Source organism: Pararge aegeria, chromosome 20 (genome assembly GCF_905163445.1).
Source record: "Pararge aegeria chromosome 20, ilParAegt1.1, whole genome shotgun sequence".
NCBI lineage: Eukaryota > Metazoa > Arthropoda > Insecta > Lepidoptera > Nymphalidae > Pararge > Pararge aegeria.
In genome coordinates this window covers 11128621-11152164 of record NC_053199.1, presented here as the reverse complement: position 1 = coordinate 11152164, position 23544 = coordinate 11128621, and the positions used below count along the sequence as shown (strand labels likewise).

General features: G+C 33.7%; 1 protein-coding gene across 1 annotated transcript; it reads left to right on the top strand.

Moving 5' to 3' along the window:
* Positions 1-16647: 16647 nt before the first annotated feature.
* LOC120632886 (putative odorant receptor 92a) lies at positions 16648-22096 on the top strand. Its single transcript, XM_039902925.1, has 7 exons — positions 16648-17209; positions 18331-18496; positions 20823-20919; positions 20994-21095; positions 21339-21427; positions 21887-21953; positions 22031-22096. The coding sequence occupies exons 1-7, from the start codon at positions 16648-16650 to the stop codon at positions 22094-22096; spliced, it is 1149 nt and encodes a 382-aa protein (XP_039758859.1).
* The last annotated feature ends 1448 nt before the right edge of the window (positions 22097-23544 follow it).

Sequence of the window (23544 nt, the reverse complement as noted above, 5' to 3'; positions counted from 1 at the left end):
TTGCTTCATACATTTTCATATTGCCGCTACAGAAGCAATTTTTCTGAACGTAGCAACCATATCCAAATCCCTTGTACCATAAGACAGTAACGCAGTGGAATAGTTACGCAGATGTATTCTTTTATATCTGTCTTCATTACACAGTAACGTCCGCAGACTGGAGATAAAAGTTTATTACTGGTTAAAATCGGGAGCAAGGGAAATTCACCATCTTTAGCTTCCGTAAAGGTCAAGGTCAATGTATAAGGTAACATGAACCAGTCAAGCGTATCCAGAAAGTAGTTTAAGTAGCATAATAAGAAATGATAACACTTTTATTGTACGGCATAAGAAAGTACATAAGTTAAAGCCATATATTAATAAGGTAGCCTAATTTAGCAAGCGTATTTGGGCATTTTAAAAAAGAAATATTATACTTTAATTTAAAGTATAATATTTCTTTAAAGCGTAAAGTGCTTTAAAGTGCCTAATATAAATATAAGGTAGAGACTGAAAATTGTTGTAACCCGATTCCAAAATTCCCAGCGTCGGTGGTCTGAAGACAATGGGCGCAATATCAGCGCTTGCGCAATTTCAGCTTAAGCGTAACGAATTTCTTAGGGGATTTTTTGTGTGCTTGTTCATTTCCAGTTTGCCAGAAAGTGTGCTCTGGGCAACATAATAATTATTAATCTGGTGAAGCCGAACAGTATCTAAATACTTGGAGCTTGCTCACGAGATTACTGCCATGTGGAGTATTAAGTTAACTGTCTTTACGATAGTCGTTTCAGTCAATGGTCTTCTCGCGAAAAGCTTCGACCAACATCTTAAGAAGATTCTGCTTGTTTGTTGGATCAAGGATCGGATACAGGAGGCAGCAGACCTTAGAACGGCACGTATTGTGAGGAGGTTCCTCACTCTGGAGATCTAATCGCCTGTTGCTTTGGCATTCAAAAGCGAAAGTGGATGCTATTTTTTATAATTTTTTAATAGTTTTGTTTTTATTGTATGACACGGTTCAGTATTAAAAACAAATAATTAAAATCAATAAGAATAGAAGCATTAATAAACTAACAATACTCTTTAATTGTACGATATGCAAAAGTACACAGAATTAGAAATAAACAAACACAGAGTCTGATTTAGCCGCATTAAACATACAAAAATTATGTGTGAGTGTGTCTATCGTTTTGTATTCTTATTTTTTTGTTGTTTACTTATGTCCTGGTTCACCACTGCATTTCAGTTATGGTCCCGTAAAGTGTGATAAAACTCGTTAAAAATGCGCGGGCAATGCCTAATTCACTATGAAGCCTCTCTCCTATGAGAAAGTCAGTGTCTAGCAGTGGGACATGTATCCAGACCCCGGTAGCTTAAGTTTTATATTATGGCAAAATGCACATTGCGGGATCTGTGACGCTGAGGATAATGACGACACCAATCGTCGCCTGAGCCAAGGTTCGGCCTCACATCAGGCGCCCTCAGGCCGACGACCCCTTCGCTTCTTCGAGCTCTCGGGCTTAAACTCTTTCTGGCAGGGTCTCATTTTTGGGCACGCCAACAAGCCCGCATTGCTCTGTTAAAATCATTAGGGTTAATCAGATACACACAATCCAAAAAAAAATTAGGTTGTTGATGATAATGAAATAAATGCGGACGAAATCGCGAGCAAAAGCAATATATACCGGAGTTTTATTTGGGAACCTTTAGATAAAAAGTTGCCATTTGATAATCATATTTTTACATAATTAAATGGGTTCCTCATTGATACCAAGTGCTTTATTCACCACTGGCAATAAAAACTTATAAAGTACATTGAAAACGCTTGTTGACTTCCAAAATCGTATCTGATTAAGCTCGTAAAGATTGGGCTTTATTACTCAAGTTTTTGGCTTGTACTAATTTAGTTCAATCTTTTAGTACTTAATAAGCTTTATCGTTTAAGTAATGTTAATACGGTTTTATTTTTGCTATTTTAGACCAACTGCGTTTGCTCAAATACAGCCTCTGTTCTGTGATACATAAATCAACATTTGTATTGTCATAAACAAATTACTTCGTCGAATATAATAGAATTTACGATACACATACCTCGTGACACTTCATAGCTCCTAAATTCCTCCTAAATTCTAATGTACGTAAATAATATCGATGTATTAGACAAATATGTACTTATAACAAAACAGACAATTTAAATTTAGGTCATTCTCTTTCGGGGGGGGCCGAGCTAGATGGTTTAACTTTTTTCCGTTTTAAGCAATTAAAAGCTTCATCGTGTCGTAACCTGCATGCCTGAGAATTCTCCATAATGTTCTCAAAGGCGTGTGGAGTCTACCAATCCGCATTGGGACAGCTTGGTGGACTACGACCTAAACCCTTCCCATCGTAGGAGGAGACCCGTGCCCTGTAGTGGGCCAGTAATGGGCTGTCATGATGAAGACTTTATTTTTCAAAGATTCTCACGACCCGGAAAAATGGTACTTTAATAGTCACCCATCACACTTAATGTATATGTATCAAATATGTCTCAAAAATGAAACCGTACAAAAATAATTATTCATAGCCAATTTAATCAAGTTAAGAACTCAAGCTGTGACTCCATTAGGTAATAAAGCGGTTTTAACTAGTTTAATCAGTTTATAGCTTTAGAAGTCAGCAAGCAGTTTCAATGTTCTTTGAACTTTTATCTTCATTGCTTGTGATGAGACTATAAAACATCTTTACATTGCCATCGCTTGGATTATTAATGAACATATAAACATACTTCATTCTAATATGTTTTTCCAATTTTGATGATCAAATATTTAAATTTTAATATACCTGGCATAACGTCACAGAAAGATAGACAGACGGACGGATGGACGGCCGGAAGGTCGGACGGATGGACAAACAGAATATCGGACAGTTAAAAGTGGAGTCCAGCTCTTTTCATTTTTGTGATGTTTCCGTAACCAACACAAAGAAAACATAAAAAATCAAATTTGGTGCAGTCGTTGGGAAGTTATGGGCGTACCTACATTCACTTTTATTTATTTAAATAGATATATAAATTGACGTCCATTGGAAGACGTTCAAATCATCATTTAATATTGTATATTTGAAAGAGTGTAAACATCATGGCCAATAATCGACTTATCTTCGAAAGACGTCTTTATCGAAAGCAAAGAAATCGTAATTTCATTAAACCAAAAAAAATTTTATTAAACCATTCATAGTAAAAAATAGCACCTGCCAGATAGTGCTACATTAGATACAATTTTAAACATTTTAAAAAATCCAAGCCGATTAACTAATACCCTTTCCTACTGTTACCTAATATATTTGCTTAAATTCCTTTTTTGAATATTCTTTCAACACATAAATGTACTAAGAAGAATATTTCTCCATCTCAGAAACAAATAGAACATAATTTTTCCGAAACTTGCAAATCGCAACAACTTTTGTACCGACCATCTTGGCAATCAGGTTGTAGTAAGCAAGCGTATAGTGGTGGCGACTAATGAATTGACGATGTACGTACCTGTGTACGAACCCGAATTTGTATTGCTTAGTCACTAAATTCTTCAGGAATTTTTGCGTAGTCTTGCGAAGGGCCTAAGTTATTCTATGGCAAACTACTAAAGTTCACATAGCGTCTCTAAAGAAAGAAGCAAGTCAAGTATGACAAACTTTCTGATTTGTCATTACTTTCACGAAAATATTTACACGAAAAAAAGTTTTCCACCTACCTTCATTTCTATGTAACTGTCAACTAGTTGTTATGGCCCAAGGGGTTACTCTATTGTTTATCTCTATCGATCAACCCTTGTCAAGCATAATAATAACCGATAATCCACAGCACAATAATTTACTTCGTTCGCCTCACAAACAACCAGATTAAGTTCCTGTGATTGACAGCTCCATTTCTATGATAACTAGTTCGCAATAAGTACAACAAACATTATTAAAGTTTAGCAGATTTTGCGCGGAGCTAAATAAATTGCTTGAGTTGAGTTGGCGCTCGCTTTCTTCATGCACTGCGTGTGACGTAACGTTGTATTCATAATATTTGGAAGTGTCGTATGTTGCTTTTGTGTTTGAATATGAACTACAACAAAGAAGTAAAGTAATATAATCATGACTAGGTTTTTGCGGCGCTTGCATTTGAGGCCTTGGTTCCATGGTCTTCGGACACGAAAAAAATTATTAACATCGTGCACCAAAAATTGCACGATTTTGGTACCATGCTCATAAGTGAACTGTTAAACTGCTTATATTTATTGTAAATATTAATTTTAGTTTGTAATTATTATTTCCCTATAAAAATATAATCGTTCATGCACAGTTTAGTGTACCTACGATGGCTTTTCTTATAGTTTAACATCGGAAGAAAACAATGATTATATCAATTAAAACAATGACTACCTACTGTACGAATACGCACGCACGTTTATCTACGCGACGCTTGATAAACTGACCAATCACAATTAGTATTTATGTGTATATACACAACAAGTCCCTTTCATCTATTTGATCTAAAGTGTAAGTGATATAAACCAGTTTTGCAGGGCAGTCAAAAAAGGTATCTCAATATTAATTGCATTTTTCGCTTGAGGTTATGGTTAAAACTAAAATTATGATTATCCCTTAAGTATCCTGTTGCTTGCTGTATGATGTTTCTTAATACACTGAATTAATATTTAAATTAGTTAAAGATGAGAGGAAAAAACTATGAAAAATAAAACTGACAAGCTTCAAACCAGACAATAGGGAAACCATCAAGATCCTTTTACTTCGTGTATGTTTAGCTTCAACATTCTTGTAATTGCCTATTAATATTTCAGAAGCTTGCAGTAAAATAATTGATTAAGATTTCATATATTTATATATTTTACATCATGTTAATACGGCACGGTCACTTACACTAACTGGATAGAACTACATAATTTATGTAACAATGTATGAAAGATGACAAACCATTATACAAGGTATGATATTGATAGAGTGTAATATTGTGATACTCTGCGAATATTGATGTTAAGGTCATTCAATTTTCTCAGCGAAGATGCCCCATCCTATAAAATAAGAAAACCTTTTACTAAATTGTTCAGACTTAAGATATTTTGTAAATAAAAATATAAAGTCTATTATTATTATTATTGTTAATCTAGAAATTAACTTTTGAACCACCCTATTCAATATCATCATCATATTAACCTATTACCGGCCTGCTATCGGCATTAATGTAATATATGAGATATTTTCCGTACCGCGCTTTGACACTGTTATGTGAACTGCCTATTATTGTTTTACATGACTAACAGATAGGCGTCAGGAACTTATTATATATGTATAATTCTCTTTCCTGTATAATCTGTTGAAGTAGTTCCCTTCCGATATTTAAGAGTCGTCTGAAGGACTACTACCTCTCTTTGAGTGAAGGAATTTGAAGTAGATTCTTTATATTATTTTTTTTAAACTGTGTGTTAAAATCTACTTATATATATTATGTTATATATATAAGTAGATTTTAGTTAGTTATATATTTATATATATTATGCATATTTTATATTTATATATAACATATATTTATTTAAATTATATAGGTATTTGTATCTTAACATTTTGGTATTTATGTATATCTATCAACACTCTTGGCACTATCCCGTTCTCTTGCTGTAAGTCCTATCTACAAATATTGCCTGTAAGAGATTGCTTGCAGCAATAAGGCCGCCTTTGCATGTCTACATTGTGTACTGTATACTCCTTATTGTTCCTTTTCCTGTATGTTATACGTGCAATAAAGTTTTTCTTCTTCTTCTTCTTCTCTTTATTACGAGAAAGGTGGTCTGGGCACAGCACATCGGTGGAACCTGTGGGTGGGATATTAGGTGACGAGGATGAATAGATTTATATTGTTGATCAGTTCTTAACAACAGTTGTTAATTTTTAATTAATTTTAATATAAACAAAAATTCAAATTATCCCAGTTAAAACATATGATATCTGCAATAATGATCAGACATTTAATAGTTTGGCTAGAACTGTTGAACTAACGGCTAACTAATTTAACTTTGTTCGAGCTGGCTTCAGAGGGAACATCAGTGTATCAATTTTGTGGCTTCACTCTGATAATAATCAAATAAGACCGGCAGCGCTAAAGGGGCCTAACCCCAAATCATAATTTTTAGTTAAAACCCAGAGTATGCTGGATTTATTTTTTCATTGAAAGATAAAAATATTTGTATTCGCTAACAAAAGTTGGTGATAAGTGGTAAACGAATATTGTTATATCATGTATATTATAATATATCACTTGAAAGGTTCAGTGTAGGTTCGTACCATTAAAGCACCTCAAGGTTAGATTTATATTGCAAAAGATACAAAACAATATCTATGAATTTAGCTTAATTAAGTACTAAAAACTAAGGTCACGATAGAGTATAAATCAAAAACCAATTTACAAAACGTACTTAAAGAAGCTTGTAATAGATTTGCTCGCTCGCGATCGAGGAGTCGTTTTCGAATATCGAACTCTGTACCGAATTACAAAGTAAAATCGGCCTAATGCAACCCGATTTAGAATTGCAAATCCTGTAATTAAGATTTTATTTTAACAACTTTCAGCATTAAGCCCTACGTGACGTGTTGTAGCCATATTAAAGCTTAAAAACAAAAGTAATAAGACCCATTTTACACTCATGTTCATGTATTACTATACTCGAAAACGAATCCTCGAATGCGAGTGCGTCACAACGAATTAACTATAGAATTTAAAGATGGATACCTATATAGTAAACATACATCAGTCTGTTATCCACGAATATCATGAATCAGTCAGTTGATTAACATAATACTTTCAACTTAAATCCGTTATAATATTATAATAATACTATGGACATAGCGTCGATTTACCCTCATTGTAGAAGTAAAAACGTCCACAAAAACAACAAACAATTAATTCAAATTGTACGTTACGCCACTTTAGCACAGAAGGACCGATATTAATAGTCTTGCCTTGTAACTAATAGGTATTTTAATGCCAGCAACATCCAAAGTATAGGCTCTAAAGCATTCAATATCAAACTTGTGGATATGGGTACTGGCTTAGTCTTGAATACGATGAAACGGCAAAAAAAAAAGAATTTCGGTACGTATAGAGAAAAGCGTTTAAAAAGATCGAATCTATAAGAAGCGTGATATGATTTAGACATTCAGCACAACTGTTGAAACCCAGACGACGTTCGCATTGCGTTGACCAGATCTAATGCAAAAAAAAACACATTAAAATAAATACTCAGCTTGAATGCGTTGCTATTCAAAACTCAAAAAACAGACAATTTGCTCATTTACAATTTCATTGTATCATCATTTTAAAATGTGGTACATCATTGTATCATCATTTTAATCATCATTATTATCATCAATATCGGCTTACAATAGCCTCCGAGGCCGAAGTCCATTACGCTGGCCATGTGTGGATTGGTAGGTTTGACAAGCCTTTGAAAACATTAGGTGAAAATCTCAGGCATTGAGATTTCTAACTCTGGCACTGACAAACAGGCTTCTAAAAACGGAGACCGAAGCGATCTCGCACCGGCAAACCCAGGGTTAGTAGACCCCCGACGAGGTGGACAGATGACATCAAACTAATACCACGAAGCCGCTGGACCTAAATGGCGAAAGACCGTGGTATTGGGAACTCCCTATAAAAGACCTATGCTCTGCATTAGACGTCCAATCGTTGACGTGATGATGATGATAGAGCTTAGTGGTGAAGACCTCGAGGCTATCACCGCTCATTGTATAGTGTAACACTAATGTGAATACGTTACATAAAAAAACTTAAAGAAAAATCTAGAAACTGGAAGCCTAATGAGAAGTGGCTTGTATTCTAGAAAAATATTGTCGTGGTTAAACAGTTGCGCTACGAGATAAATTAAGCGCATTGTAGTATTTTTAACAAAAGAAAAAGAAAATGCATTTTCTTTTCTTTCTTACTGAAAATAAACTCACGCTACGGAAAAGTGTCGCCGGTACCGTGGTGGGTGCATCAGTAATGTAAGCGATTGCCACAAATCCTGTTTTTATATATAAAACATAGTAACCGACGTAACAGACGGGCTAATATTTTATTAAGTTTATTTTTAATCTAGAAGAAGTATGCTTGACTGCGATATCAACTTGAGTAATAATTTTGTTCTGCGAAAGTTTACGTGAAAGGTGAAAGGCGATATCAGCGTTCAACCAATTTGCAAATAAAAATCAGCCACGTGCTAGTCGGATTCGCGCGCAATTAAGACCCCACAATATAAATTCTACTAAATTTAACACTACTGAAGTGTTCATTTTCGCTTACATATTCATGATACGTAGATAATAGGTACGTGGGTACACTTTATGAATGTGAACAGTTGTATGCCCAAACTGCCTAAGCTTATGAGGAAGAATCGATGAATAATATTGAAAAAATTGATAAAGTCTTTTTCGAGAAATAAGTGTGGTCTTATTTAGCGAGTGGTCCAATATATCATACCCTAGATAATAAGTAGGTACACTTTATGAATGAGAACAATTTTATGCCCATAACTTCCTCTCCTGATAAAGGATTTAGATTTCATCTATATATTTGCTACTAACAAACCTTCCTATGGTCGAGGATAAAATATTTTAAACTTCATTGCAGAACGAGGGAAGGAATACGAAGACTCTTAAATATAGCACGTTGGTTGCATAAATAAGATTTTCTATCCATATTATAATCCATTTGAGAACATTATCGGAAGAATGCAGATGTGCAGGGATGAGGCAAATAGGAATAATGGTACGGATTTAATCGTCCGAACGAACATATGGATGCGGATCCTCGCCTTCCTTATAAAATATGAGGCATAACTCTTCATAAGCTTTGCGGGAAACGTCTTCGCCCGTTGGTAGTTTCAATGGGAATTTTAATACATTTGTCGCAAAAATATCAGTGTTTCGTCGCTCGAGGAAATACTACATTTTTAATGTTTTTTTTTCTCGGTGATTTAATGTATTTATAATAATTAAATGAATACTTGATAATTATTATATTATTTATTAGTAGTAAATACTTTAGTGTGTAAATTTATGTATTGTTTTATTGTAATTGCGATTTCCCGTCTCTCACGTATATTTATATCGTTTAGGTTACCTGAAAGAGATCGCTTTTAGTAATAAGGTCGCCTTTTGCCTCTAATTTTTTTTATGTATCGCCTTTTGCCTCTATTTTTTTTAATGTATCCTATACTACGCAATAAAGATGTTTAAATAAAATAAAAAAATAAAAGCTCAGTCAGTACAAAGAGTTAGCAATAAGAATTAAAACTCTATTAGAGTTTCATGATGGTTCTGGGGCATTCTAAAATCTACATAAAACCATAATAGCCGTAATACAGCTTTATTAACGTTTTAACGCTGACCCTTTTATTAATGGGGTGCACTTGATACTTGTTTAATCTTAGGATTCACAGAACATCGAACAAACTTTATATAACGTTTAAATTACATATTATAAGTGTAATATGTAATAAAATAATACTATGAACAAGCCCATTTTTTATTGCTGAAATCTGCAAATTAAATTCTTTGATCATCGCAATCCAAAATTTCATGAAAACTAATACGAACAAAAAATTGAAAATAAGACGTACAAATAAAGCTGCTATGATGAATTCTATGGACGGATTCAGACACTTTTCTTTATAGGTGTCATTACTCAGAAGGAAAGGTAAGCCACCTGAGATTCTCGAAATCTTTCCTGCATTGCAGATTTTAGAACGTAATTCAGGCACCTACGTTTATACTAGATTACGTACGTGTTTATCACCATTGCTCTCTCTATTCAATAAATTAAGAAGCATTAAATAAATATATTACGACAATTCACACAACGCCACCTAGCCCCAAAGTAAGCTTAGCAAGTGTTATGGATGCTAAGATAGTTGATGAACATGTGTGAATTATACACATAAATACTTGTAATGTACGCAAGACAGGCTAATAATATAATAATATACAGAAGTTAATTAATACTGCTTTAATCAACGGCAACATAAAAAAAAACTTTAAAAGGCTCGATTTCTGAACTCATTTTTTTAGGAACCAGTAAAAAATAATAAATTTGTCAATGCAGACAGCCCTCGTCTTTTCATCAAATAAATAGAAGAAATCGCGTCGACGTGATATAATACTTCAATTTTCGTCCCGGGCGTAGGAGGCGATTTTTCTGAAACGCCTTTATTGCTCTTGGAATGGACATTGCTGATTACGTTGAAATTTTTAAGATTAAATTTAGTTATGAGATTATGGATATCCTCTTTGACAAGTTTTACTACTAATGTTTTCTTTTTATCTACTTGCGTTTAATAAAAGGCATGATTGTTCGATTAAATCTCTAATCGTCGCCCTGGTATGTCTGCATACTGACAAAGTTACAAAAGTGTGTATATGGTAATCGTACAAAACCACTAACTCAAAATGGAGAAGCATGTCTAAACTCTCTCTTGCTTTCTGTCCCTTTCTGTCTCTCTCTATCACTCTATATATCTGTATCTCTCTCTCTCTCTCTCTCTCTTATGATAGAGTTAAGACTACGAGGTATCAGTCAGCTGACTGTAATGATGATGAAACTAATTGCATAACTGTAAGAGGGAACTGTGGGAGGCTTTACGATTAGAACTAAACTTAAATCTTAAAAAAATTAATACAACTATAACGGTACTACTAGGGTGCAAAGGCGCCCTTATCACTAAAAGTGACCTTTTAAAGGCAACCTGAGCTAGCAAAGCCGATAAAAAAAGTGGAAAGTGGATGGTGCACAAAGCATGTCACAAAAAATAAAAGAAACATACAAGAACATACATACTTTATTTAAATAGTAACTACAAAAATACCGATATAAATTTATATATACCAATATTTATGATATATATGTATGCTATTATAAACTGACAAAATATTTATATTTATATAGTAACATTGATATTTCTTTTAATTATAAGTATTTATATCTATTATTCATAAAAATATTCATAATCATTTAAGTACCCATAACACAAGCAACGCTTACTTTGGCGCTACATGCGATGTGATATTGATGGCGATGTGTGAATTATCGTAGTAAAAAAAAAAACGTGATAATTAAGATGTCTTCTCATTCAGTTCTTAGTGACAATTACAGAATAACAGAAATATTTCAAGCACACACATCGCCATCTAGCCCCAAAGTAAGCCTAGCTTGTGTTATGGTTACTAAGACAACTGATGAATATTTTAATGTATAATATACATAAATACTTATAATATACAGATAGCAGACACTGAAAAACATTCATCTTCGTCACACAAACATTCTCCAGTTGTGGGAATCGAACCCACAGCCTTGGACTTAAAAAGCAGGTTCGCTGCTCCCTGCCAATCGGCCGTCGAAATAAGCGTAGTGGTAGTACTGCCCAAGATGAGCACTGGCGCAAAAAGCTCTGCTACTACTTCACTTTACTTTTACAGGTTCGTCCATGGTAATTTTAAGTAAATCTTCAAGTTGAAAAATGATGTCTCATACTCTAGTATGATTAACTATACGCCATCGTTGGGTTAGCACAACCGTGTCTCGAGTTGAGCGTACTCTTTGAAATGGAAATTTATACATCCTGTAATAGAGTCTTGTGAAGATGGTAAAGTCTTCTGTTGACTATAATGCACTCACGTTATAAGCAACTGAGGCAAAAGTAATAACATTTGCAAGATATCCTTAGGTTCTACTACTATATTTATAGGAATGAAACTACTTGCTTTGCGGTTTATGATAAAGTGAGAGCTTAATAACAAGATGCTATTTTTCACATTATTTTCGTTTGGCTCGAACATAATGTGAGGCTCGATCCGGTGCTCAGTGGATAGGAGTTCCACTTCACTTTCATGCGGCCGAGTTTGAATCCCAGCATACCTCTGAATTCCTCTTGAATCCCACATAACATTTCTAAGTTATGTGCGTTTTAAGTAATTAAAATATCACTTGCTTGAACGGTGAAGGAAAACATCGTGAGAAAACCTGCATGCCTGAAAGTTATAAATAATGTTCTCAAAGGTGTGTGGCGTCCACCAATTGTAACTAAACCAACTAGGACCCACATATTGAAGATCTCTCCGTAAGGTTTCATAATTTCTTAAATAATACTGGCACATGACCATTCAGAGGCTAAGGCCCAAACCTTGTTGTCCCATAATAACTCAAGACTTTTAGAGCGTCAGAAGCAACGAGTTCACAAGACCAGATTTCCTTAAATTGCATAGAAATAGGATCTAGATAACCACTAGATCCCATTATCAACATTATGTCTCCTTCACCTCATCTTAGCATATTCTACTTCATCTCCTTAATCTCCGTTAAACGGCATAGCGGATTCACTATGTATCGTTCCTTCCTCTTAGTACAGCAAGAAGTCTATATGGTACCATTATCTCTTATTGAAATAATTGTAGTTGCGAGCCCCAACTCACGCATCGCAACGGTGGACACAATACCTAGCACTCCGGCTCCGGAGTGCTGAGCATCTGTTAAAATGTATTTATTTTATAATGCCATATTTTAGTACGTCTCCAAACTTGAGCTGATCAGATTAGGTTCTTAAATAAAATTATGAGGTCCGATGTTCTCTCGATGTTACGTTCTTTAAAAATATTGTTTATTTAGCGATTAGGGTAGATTCGTTACACAATCCGCACTGGGCCAGCGTAGTGGACTACGGCCTTAACCCCTTCTAATTGTGGGAGGAGACCCGTGCAATGTAGTGCGCCGGTAATGGGTTGATCATATCAACCCATTACCGGCGCACTACATTGCTGTTTGATGTTCGTTTGGCTATAATTATACCATAGCGGGTTATATTTAAGTTCAATTTTATAGGTTAAAAGATCGATCATTAATAGACAGATAGAATTAAACACTTTGTAATTTATAATTAACTAGCTGTTGCCCGACACTTGGTCTGCACCCTGTACCCTGGCGGTCTCCAGGATTCAAACTAATTATATCCAAAGTTTCACAAAGTTAAGAACAACGGTAAAGCTATGCATAAGTAACCAATGCTATTGTTTTTAAATCCCGCGGGTAACTTTTACCTGCAGGTTTCCGGCATAAATGCGATAAATATTATCCTATGTCAAATCTCCAGGATGCAAGTTACATGTGTGCCAAATTTCATCGTGATCAATCAAGTGCACAGGTACACTTTTGCATTTATAATATTAGTATAGATAGTTCTATATTTATTTTGTGAGGTAGATTAAATATATCCCTCCAAAACAAGATTTCTAAGGTAGTTTTGGAAGTATACTTAAGTTTATCTAATCTTTACAAGTCATTAATAACATAAAAAAGAATTTAAGAATAATAAATTAATTAAAAATGTAGGCATGCGAAGGCGGCCTTATTGCTGCAAGCAATCTCTTACAGGGGATATATTTTATATGATATAATCTGTGGCAAGAGAGTGAAACAGTGCTACCAGCGTACTTATAAATACATTTTGTAAAATTGTTGATTTTTTTAATTTATTACAAAATTTATACATGCATTTTCAAAAAAAAAATTATATATCTTAAGTATAGTAATGTGAATCTTATATTCTCATTATCAATTTATTATGATGAATCACCTTATCCATTAAGCCAATAGTTTTGTATAACCTTTTTCAGTAATAACATCGCCAGTTCAAAAGAAACTAGAGTTCTACTTAATAGTGTCATTTATATATAACAGTTAAATTGTAACGTGTTATTATTGTGTAAGTGTTATTATTTTCTTATTCACTCACTTTGTTACGATACAACAATGTTTAATAACCGTTTAATGGTTCTTAATTGTTGAAAATTTCAGTTTATATGTTTTTAGCTAGTAAACGATCCTCATCGTTAAGGAATTGTTAATGACACGAAATAACAATTGACTACATTAACAAGTGCGTACGTCTAACCTCATATTGTAGCATTGGATCTATTAGAAAAATCATTACGCTTTACAAAAGCCCCTAAAATTATTAAAGTTACATAGAAATCGTAGAAACATAGTATGGCGATACAAAAATGATAGTTTTTAAATAATATTTAAAAATTTATTTATTAATCGGAAGCCAATACTCTAAATACTTTGCGAAATTCCATGACATACTATAAACATTAAGCTTTATTTCCTAAAATAATCTGCAACGATCGAAACAGTGCAATTTAGAATTCCTTCAATCTTTAAACACTAAACCACACAAACCATCCATAGTTCACTGTTTACCTACCTGTAGCATTCTCAGTAGCTGTTGACCTTAGAACGAACAATTGGTAAGTCCGTGTTTTTAGCAAGTGTACATTGTTAAGTCAATATCACCTGAGGATGCTCTGGTGTCGGAGCGAAACGTGCGTAGAAAGTACATGGTGAATATTTAATGGTGACAATTTTATGGAGTCTGAGTGCCTTATTAACATAACAGAATATCTTTAGTTATCGATTCATAGAAAAAGGTATAGTCAGTTTATTTTGCGTGCTTTCTTGCTTAGTTCTTGAGCGCGTACTCACTTGCGTGCTTGCGTGCGATTGAGTGCGTATGAGAGAAACTATAGTATGCCTCAGAAACAGATTATCACGTTATACTTGTCCACATATGGATTGAAATAAAAACAACTTACGTGGAAATACCCAAAAAATTAACATTAAAATATTTAAAATGAATACTGGATGAACTTCCTTATCATAATTAAATACCTACCTGGTGTTTTCACCCTTCCATAACGGAGTGTTTGAAAATAGTTTTGTTGATTAATTCATACAAATAAAAGTAGTACATTTGTGTTAGTGCTTGCGTGCGAGTGTGTATGTACGCGAGGGAGTTATGTTTGTCCATATATGCAGTGAAATACAAACAACATAATGAAACATTACGTGGAAATATAGCACGTTGGCGCACAGAAAACTAACGTACAAATATTTAAAAAGACTACTGAGCAAACTGTATAAGCCCTTTATTGAATATAGATATTACCCGCAGAATTATTCGCAATTCGTTTCAAATGTTTTGCAACAAATAAAATATATCATTGTCTTTCATTATCTTGTGCCCCCATGTGCAATAAATAAATATACTACATAAATCGCCAGCCCCAAATGTTATGGGTACTAAGATGACTGATAGAATGTTTTATGAATAATATACATAAATACTTATAATATTCTAATAACACCCAGAAACTGAAAAACAATCATGTTCACCACACAAACATTTTCCAGTTGAACCTACAGCCTTAGAATCAGAAAGCAGGGTCGCTGCCCACTGCGCCATTTGGCCCGCAAATCATAATATTAATAAAAACATCTGAATCGTAATTGATAAAGAAAGAATAATACAGAAGGATTAAAACTTTATCAGACAAACATACAAACAATAATTTATATTATTTGTATAGATGTAGATAACGATTGCATTGGTCATTACGTTGTGGGTTTACAACGGGTATACAACGGTTGGTGAGTATAAGTACTCACCAGAACTAATATTGTATTTTGTTGAATATTATAGCGAAATAGTTAAAAATGAGAGAAGAAAACCGAAAGTAAATATTTAGTTATTAATAAAAGATTAAGTCGGTAAAATCTTTCAACTGAGTTTTAAATTCATCCTCAACATTAAATGCAAACGTTTGGTTTGAATAACAATGCATGGTAGCTAAGTGAAATTGTTCCAAATCCAATATCGCGGACTCTCGAAGATAAAAAGTAATTATTTCTATCTAAGATCTTTATGCATCCCCATGACATGGTATCGAAATAAAATTAATATAATATCGTAATTTTGTTTCAAAAAAACTCAATGTAATATTTATTTATTAAAACTATTAAATTATGTAACTAGTGTAGTAAAAATATTGATATACTGAAAATAAAATAAATGTGCGTTAGTAATATTATCTTCTCATGCGAATTATTAAGAAAATGTCAATAAACATAAGAGAAGTGTTAGGTTACAAGTAATAAGGAAAATGAGTGATAAAACAGAGAGAAAGAATAAACTTAAGGGTATTACGCTGTTTACGTCAAAATTGCATGACGACCATGTTTTTGGAAGAAGCTCTTTATATTATGTTTAAATCGCTAGAACGTTTTATGACAGCAGCACACTTGGATACATGAGACATGAGTTCGGAGTTGTAAATATCAGGATCTTACGCCTTTATTGGGTACGCGGCGTTTTTAAGTATTGTCAAGGCGGTATTTCCAATATTGTGGAAAAATACTTAGTACAAAACTTTATTATATTACTTAGCTGTGGCTTTCATTCTTCGTTTATTACGATTTTTTAACAAATCCCGTGGGGACAGTTTGTTTTATTGGGATAAAAAGTAACATTCGATACACGCATTTCTTTCAACTAACTCTATGCGAAAGTCAAGTTAAATGATTGCTTAGTTAGGGCGTGAAGTAAGTAGAAACAAACAAACACACTTTCGCATCTATAATATTTGTAAGGATAATCGGTTACTGCACAGTCAACAATCCGTTATAATATGTTAAATTTGTTATAGCTACCCTACCGCTATATAAAAAGTGTACACTACCATTAAACATTCTCAAAGCGAAAGAAAACATTTATACAATAATTTCTAACGTAGATTTAAAATATGGATGTTCCTGAATTCGAGGACATTATCAAGCAAATCAAAACCAATTTTTGGCTCATCGGCATTCCCTTCGATCAACGTGGGATAAAGCGAAGATATTTCATCCTTATTATCACCATAATCATTACTGTCATACAGGAGTCAGCATACTTTGTCTCTAATATTTCGGCTGAGAATTTTCTAGAGTTAACACAACTAGCACCATGTACCTGCATTGGATGGTTGTCAATTCTAAAAATTATATTCATCACTTTCAAAAAACAAAACATCTTCGATCTAACCCGTTGCCTGAAAGAGTTATACGATGAAATGCTTAGTGATTCTAAAAAACGGAAAATTGTACGAAGCGACTTTGTCTTTCTGAAATGTTTGGTCAAATACTTCTTCATTATGAACATAATTCCGGTTAGCATTTACAATTTTTCCACGCTGGTTTTCATACTTTACCATTACAACATGCACAGTGAATTAGTTTATAGTTTACCTTACGCCGTGCTTTGTCCATTTACAACGGATGTGTGGTATTCTTGGTTATTTGAATATCTTCATTCTATCACTTCTGGTGAGTACTATTTTTCTTTAAATAAAGTGGTAAATTACAACAATTTGTACGTTCGAAAATCGAATTGATCCTAGATCGTGCTACAAATTATGAGGTATTAAGTTTTTCTGTCCAAAAATTATCAGTAGGTATCAGGTTGGAACTAGGAAACTAGCACTTTGCATACCCTTGGCTCGGAAATCATGCAGTCGGTTGTCATAACTATCTGTAATAGTAATCAGTTCAAGCTAGACAACGCTCAGCGTGGAGGATATAAGCTCTAACTTTCTATCTCTACCTCTTTGTCTCTCTTCTAAAGTCTTCTAAAAGCCAGTCTCCAGCAATGACATAATAATAAGCGGGTGATGATCAAAATATTTCAAACTGAACTGTTTATACTTTTGTAGCTATATTTAAAAAGGAAAAGTAAGACAAAAGTATTTGGGTTCCTAGATTTAATTGTTATAACATTTTTAATTTACTTTAATTAGTGCAACGAAATTGCATCAGTTTAACAATTTTATGATGTTGGTTACTGGCCACCTCATTATTTAGATTAAGGAGTGTAGAAACTTCAAGCTGTACCAGTGCTGTTTGGCAAACTTAGCTATTCGAGTGAAATTAAACGATTATTGACAGGTTTTAGATATAATGACCGACAGCTTAAGATGGTATCTAAACCAAGGAGGAGAGTAAAGCCTAAATTCGGTTACCCATCTAGTTACTATCGCGATATAGACTAGAGACTAGAGTTAGTCAATTCAAACCATTTAGCAGATGCCAGTATTTATTTTACCTCTAATGTTTTAAGCGTTAACCATGAAATGTGATTATAGGAAAAAGTTTGTGAGCTAGCAACATTCCGCGTACAGTGACACGTGTGCGGGGCGTTTTCACTGTTTGTACAATGTGTGCAGTAGACTGAATGCACTACCTACAACAAGGGCTGAATGAGAATTCTGTATGTTATTAATTCAGTGATTGCAAGAATGCTCCTTAGTAGCAGAAATAAGCTTGGTGGTAATACTTCTAGCTCCATCACAAAAAGCTCTACTACTACAAAACTAATAAATAATAATAAATAAATAAATAAATATACTACGACAATACACACACAAACTGATGATTACTTCTACTTTCAGGTTTCATATGCGTCCTATACTTCACGACTGTTGATGCTCTATACTACACACTGACATTCCATATTTGTAATCAATTTACTCTACTTAATAACGAACTGCAATATTTAGACAAAAAATCCTCTCATTGTCTTGGAGAGATTGTTATAAAACATCAATATATTTTGCGGTAAGCTTATTGGTTTTACATAGTGTTTTTTTTTTTTGGTAAATTGATGTACTGCTCTCCAAACCTCTTTGACATGTTTTTTTTTTTTAATGCCCTGATTGAGAGAGGCCAGGACTGGCATGCATAGGTAAGACATGGTAATATACAAATCTCTAGCGCTTTTGTTTTTAACTTTATTAGTAAATTTCCTTTAAAAATGTATTTCATGCTCCAATATTTTTCCATGTATTGGTGATACGTCTATCTATTTCCTTGTCAATAGAGTTTTGGAATGAAATCAGATGACTAAGATAGATATATTCTTCTACGTATTCTATAACTTTCGATTGTATTTGTATCTGACTGACTTAGTTAAGAAGACATAGAAAATAAGAAATTAGGATTAAGAAAAAATATATTTAACTCTATTATATTTAGCCAGTAAGAAACTTAATAGTAAGGAATGTAAATAAAGCTTTATTAATAAAGATTTTATTATCATTATTATGAATTTATGTGTAATACTTTGAGGAAAGTACTCTCTAACATAACAAGTAATGTTCAAAGATATTATTTTTAACCACCGACGCAAAAACGTCGGATTGTTATAAGTTTGTCGTGACTGTGCTGTGTGTGTCTGTGCCATCGTATTTCCCGAATGGATGAACCGATTTCGATTTTGTTTTTTTTTGTTTAAAAGGTGAATTAGTTGGGAAGTAGTCCAAGATTGTCGCCGCCACAAAATGGCGGATTACATATTTTATCACAACTCCCTCAATATGGATATAAAATGACCAGGATTAACTACTTACACTACGCAAACTTTCGGGGTCTTTTTAAATTTTAATAATATAGCATCATCATCATCACTTCAACCGATTGAAGTCCACTGCTGGACATAGGTCTTTTGTAGAGACTTCCAAAATCCACGGTCCTGGGCCGCTTGCTTCCAGCGGCTCTCAGCGGCTCCCAGCGACTCGTTTGATGTCGTCTGTCCATCTCGTTGGGGGCCGACCAACACTGCGTTTACCTGTGCGGGATCGCCATTCCAACACCTTGGTACCCCAACGTCCATCGGTTCTCCAAGCTATGTGCCCCGCCCATTTCGACTTCAGCTTTGCAACTCGCTGAGCTATGTCGGTAACTCTGGTTCTTCTACCGATCTCCTCATTTCTGATTTGATCACGCAGAGATACTCCCAACATTGCTCTTTCCATCGCCCGCTGAGTGATTCTGAGCATTCTTATGAGGCCCATAGTAAGCGACCAAGTTTCGGATCCGTAAGTCATCACTGGCAACACGCACTGTTCGAAGAATTTGGTCTTCAGGCACTGAGGGATTTTGGACGAAAAGATGTGGCGGTTCACCTTTTTCTCAAAATTGGACCTACTTAACTGGACCGTGTGTCCTAGGTATATGTACTCGTCTAAAATTTCGAGTGCAGAGCTCCCTATTATTACTGGGTGGAGAGGAACATCAGCGTTAGACATAATTTTTGTCTTGCTCATGATCATACGTAGGCCCACCTGTTGAGAAACTCTGCTGGATCATTGAGCATCTCATTAAGGTCTCCCAGAGTCTCTGCCATTATGACCACATCGCTGGCAAACCGAAGTTGATTGATGTACTCGCCGTTAATGTAAATATGTTAATGTAATAATAATATATATAAAATATACAATTCCGATTTCAAATGACTCATATATTTTTTTTCTTTACATCGTGTAATACTCATTACCTTAAATTGACAAAAAAATATCGCTGTGCCTCAGTTGTATTTACAATGTTTACTTATAAAGTATATATACTAGAGGGTTGTTTTTTTAAACCCTTAAAATATCAGCCGAAATAAAGTAAAACATTTTCGCATTTGATGGTTAGTGAAAGTTTGTATGAATATTAAGTTATATCGGTATGAAAGTTGAAAATTAAAAGGATAAAACTAACTTTTCAGAGTTTATAAACATTTCACCCTAAGGGGGTTTAAATAGGTTATGAAAATTAATTTGTCTGAATAGGCTAAACTTAGAAAATGCCAGTCCAGTTAGAACGGGAAACTTATCAAAAGTTACGCGGGGTTTTTTTTTCTACTAAAACTTTTAGCCTTTAACAGCAATCTCACTGAGAGGGTAGCGATGATGCAGTCTAATGGAATCGGGTAAACCTGTTAGGAGAATGGCAGTTATACTAAAGTAAAACTCGTTTCTACACGCTTTCTTACGGGAATGCTAATCCTTACGAGCCATATGTCCAGACCTCTTCCATTTAAGATGCGCCAATAAACACGGCAATACAATCGGTTATTAAAGCGGTGGTGATGAAATAATATTTGCGTTCTTGATTTCAGTCTTTCTGAAGAACTCGAAGAAATTTATCAAGCAATAAATTTGTTTAATGTCCTTATTGGATCATTTGAAATATGTGCTCTCGGATTTAATTTAACGGTAAAAAAACTTTACGTGTTTGTAGAAATAACATATTTTGAACCAATGATCAAAATAAATTAACTTTTTTGCAGATGGGACAATGGAGTCAAATCCCAGGAGTTCTTTTACTCTTACTGTCAATATTAATTCAAATGTTCATGAACAGTGCATTTGGAGACAATCTTATAAGAGAGGTGATATTTATTTCATAATATTATTTGAAAGCCATTTATATAAAAAAATCATAATGTACTTATTAATGTAAAGTGCAAAAATTAATACTTTATATTTACTTCGTAGAGCCATATTTCATTATAATATGTTCATATACCTGCAATATCACACGTCTCAAATTTAAATATTTATTTTCACGTCTTCTTTGAGAGCGATGCGAAGAATATTTGCACTGAACTTAATGACTCACATTTCACATTCAGAGCAGAAAGGTTGGCGATGCAGCGTTTTTGTGCCAATGGTATGATATGGATAAGATGGCAAAGAAATTTATTTTCCTCCTAATTTTACGGTAAGAAAGGAGATACCACTGTCACTTAAGATTAATAGATAAGTAAAAAAACTGCTTGTGCCCCCTTAATAAATACACAACATCATTTTGGAATTCTTCTACAATAAATGTGCAACTATGCTCCTTTAAGGGTCATCGACATCGACAGTATGACTAAAACACTTGCACAATGCAATTTAGTGTGTCATTAAACCATCCAACAGTGGACTATTATAGGCTCTTGTGGTTTTAATACATAATAACAGAGGCCGACGGTTTAACGTACTCTCCGATGCATGCGTAAACATACCGAAATTCCTTACTAAATCTATGCATCTAGAAATTGAGACCAAGACCTCGTGATTCTAGTAAAATGCGTTATTGATCGCTTTCTTTAAGGCGAGCCATAAATATTGTAATATATAATAATGTTGATTAGCCACTTAAATCTTAGTTTAAAATCTTTAATTTATTTTTCAGGTCTAACAAACCGCAGAAACTGACTGCTTATAAATTTTCTGCTATTTCTTACCAAAGTTTCACAAAGGTAAGGTTGTGCTATTACAACTTGCGGCCTTTGCACAAATTTTTCTAAGCAATTTTATTTTCATACTTTTTTTTCAGACTATCAGCAGATCGTGGTCTTATTTCACCATTCTGAGAACTCTTTACATCCAACCAGATCAATAACAAATAATTTAAAATCTAGTTATTTTTTTGTATTTTTTTTTGTAGTCCATCAAGGTCTCTGCATGTATTTTAATTAACCTTCTTAACAGTTAAATTTTGCGAGTCAATTACTGTATTTTTGAAATATAGAAACGATATTAATGAGATTTTATGTTTTGTTTAAAATTAACCTACCAATACGGTTGTACATAAATCTGTAAACTATATAATTACAGTTTATTGGATAGTGACTATGTATACTTTTTCACCGGGAGACAGCACATTTAGACCTCTTATATTAGTTTACCTAAGATATTTGAGTAAAACTGAATTATTCTAATATTATTATAAAACTTACTACTAACTTAGATACTTAGATCTCACATTGATATTTAAGGCGTCTACCACGAACACACTATAGAGACAAAGAAAAATAAACCATACAACCAACTTTGTTTCTCATAATTCCTACTAAATTCAACTAAAGGCACCTAAATTCTACGTTTTCGTGTTCTTCTGTAATTTGCTTGTCTATTATCACTCCTTGTCACACTCGTATCCAGTTAGTTGTACAACCATAAAGACAATTTTGGAAATGATTTTAAACGTTGTACTTTCCAAAACATTATTACTCCATTGTTACTGTTTTTTTTTTCCAGAAAATATAAAAACCATTCATCATTTTAAGTTATGCACTATGTTCATCTGTAGGTAATAACAATATTATGTCTACTTAATTTAATTTAAAAACAAAACTACTGAACAGATTTTTTTTAAATGTCGATCGGATCGAATTAAACTTGATTTATTATACAAGACAAAAGTGGAACATTTTTTTTTTTTAATAATCATTATCTGCAGTCTTATTAATGTCCTATAGCTGGACTGGATATAAAAAAAAATATTTAAAAAGGCACCACGCTGTTTCAGTGCTGTTCATCACATGCAATCAACTGGTTCATAAGAGTTTCGAATTTTTTTTTTATTTAATTTTTATTAATATCTATACTAATATTATAAAGAGGTACAGTTTTTGAGTTTGTAAATACTGAACCGTTTTTAAAAATTCTTATGTGCCATAGGCTAAATATTAAACTGAAAAATCAAAAGAACTTTGCGTAGTAGTCATATTTGCAAAGTGAGTCGGCGAAAAATCGGTCGAACGAAAACGTTCCTTACGAACGCTGCCTCAACGATCGGAGGTATATGATTGAGTCCTATAGAAAAGTTGTAGAACTTTTCGCTCCGATACCGTAACATCATTCGGTGCCGGATCCTAAATAATATTACATCTAATAAAGTTTGAAATTTTGAACAATAAAAATTAACATTAACTATTTATTCAATTATAATAATTTCACTCACTCATTTTTAACCTGCTGATATAGCCAAATTGGCATGCGATTACGAATTTTCAAAATCGGTTCAGTAGATCCAGAGACTAGGTACCGCCGATAGTGTCACAAACT

Excerpts from the sequence above, each read along its gene's own strand:
- LOC120632886 (XM_039902925.1), top strand. The coding sequence starts at position 16,648 with ATGGATGTTCCTGAATTCGAGGACATTATCAAGCAAATCAAAACCAAT. Across the intron at positions 17,210-18,330 it reads TCTTCATTCTATCACTTCTG|GTTTCATATGCGTCCTATAC; the intron begins GTGAGTACTATT and ends TTCTACTTTCAG. Across the intron at positions 21,096-21,338 it reads GAGACAATCTTATAAGAGAG|AGCAGAAAGGTTGGCGATGC; the intron begins GTGATATTTATT and ends TTTCACATTCAG.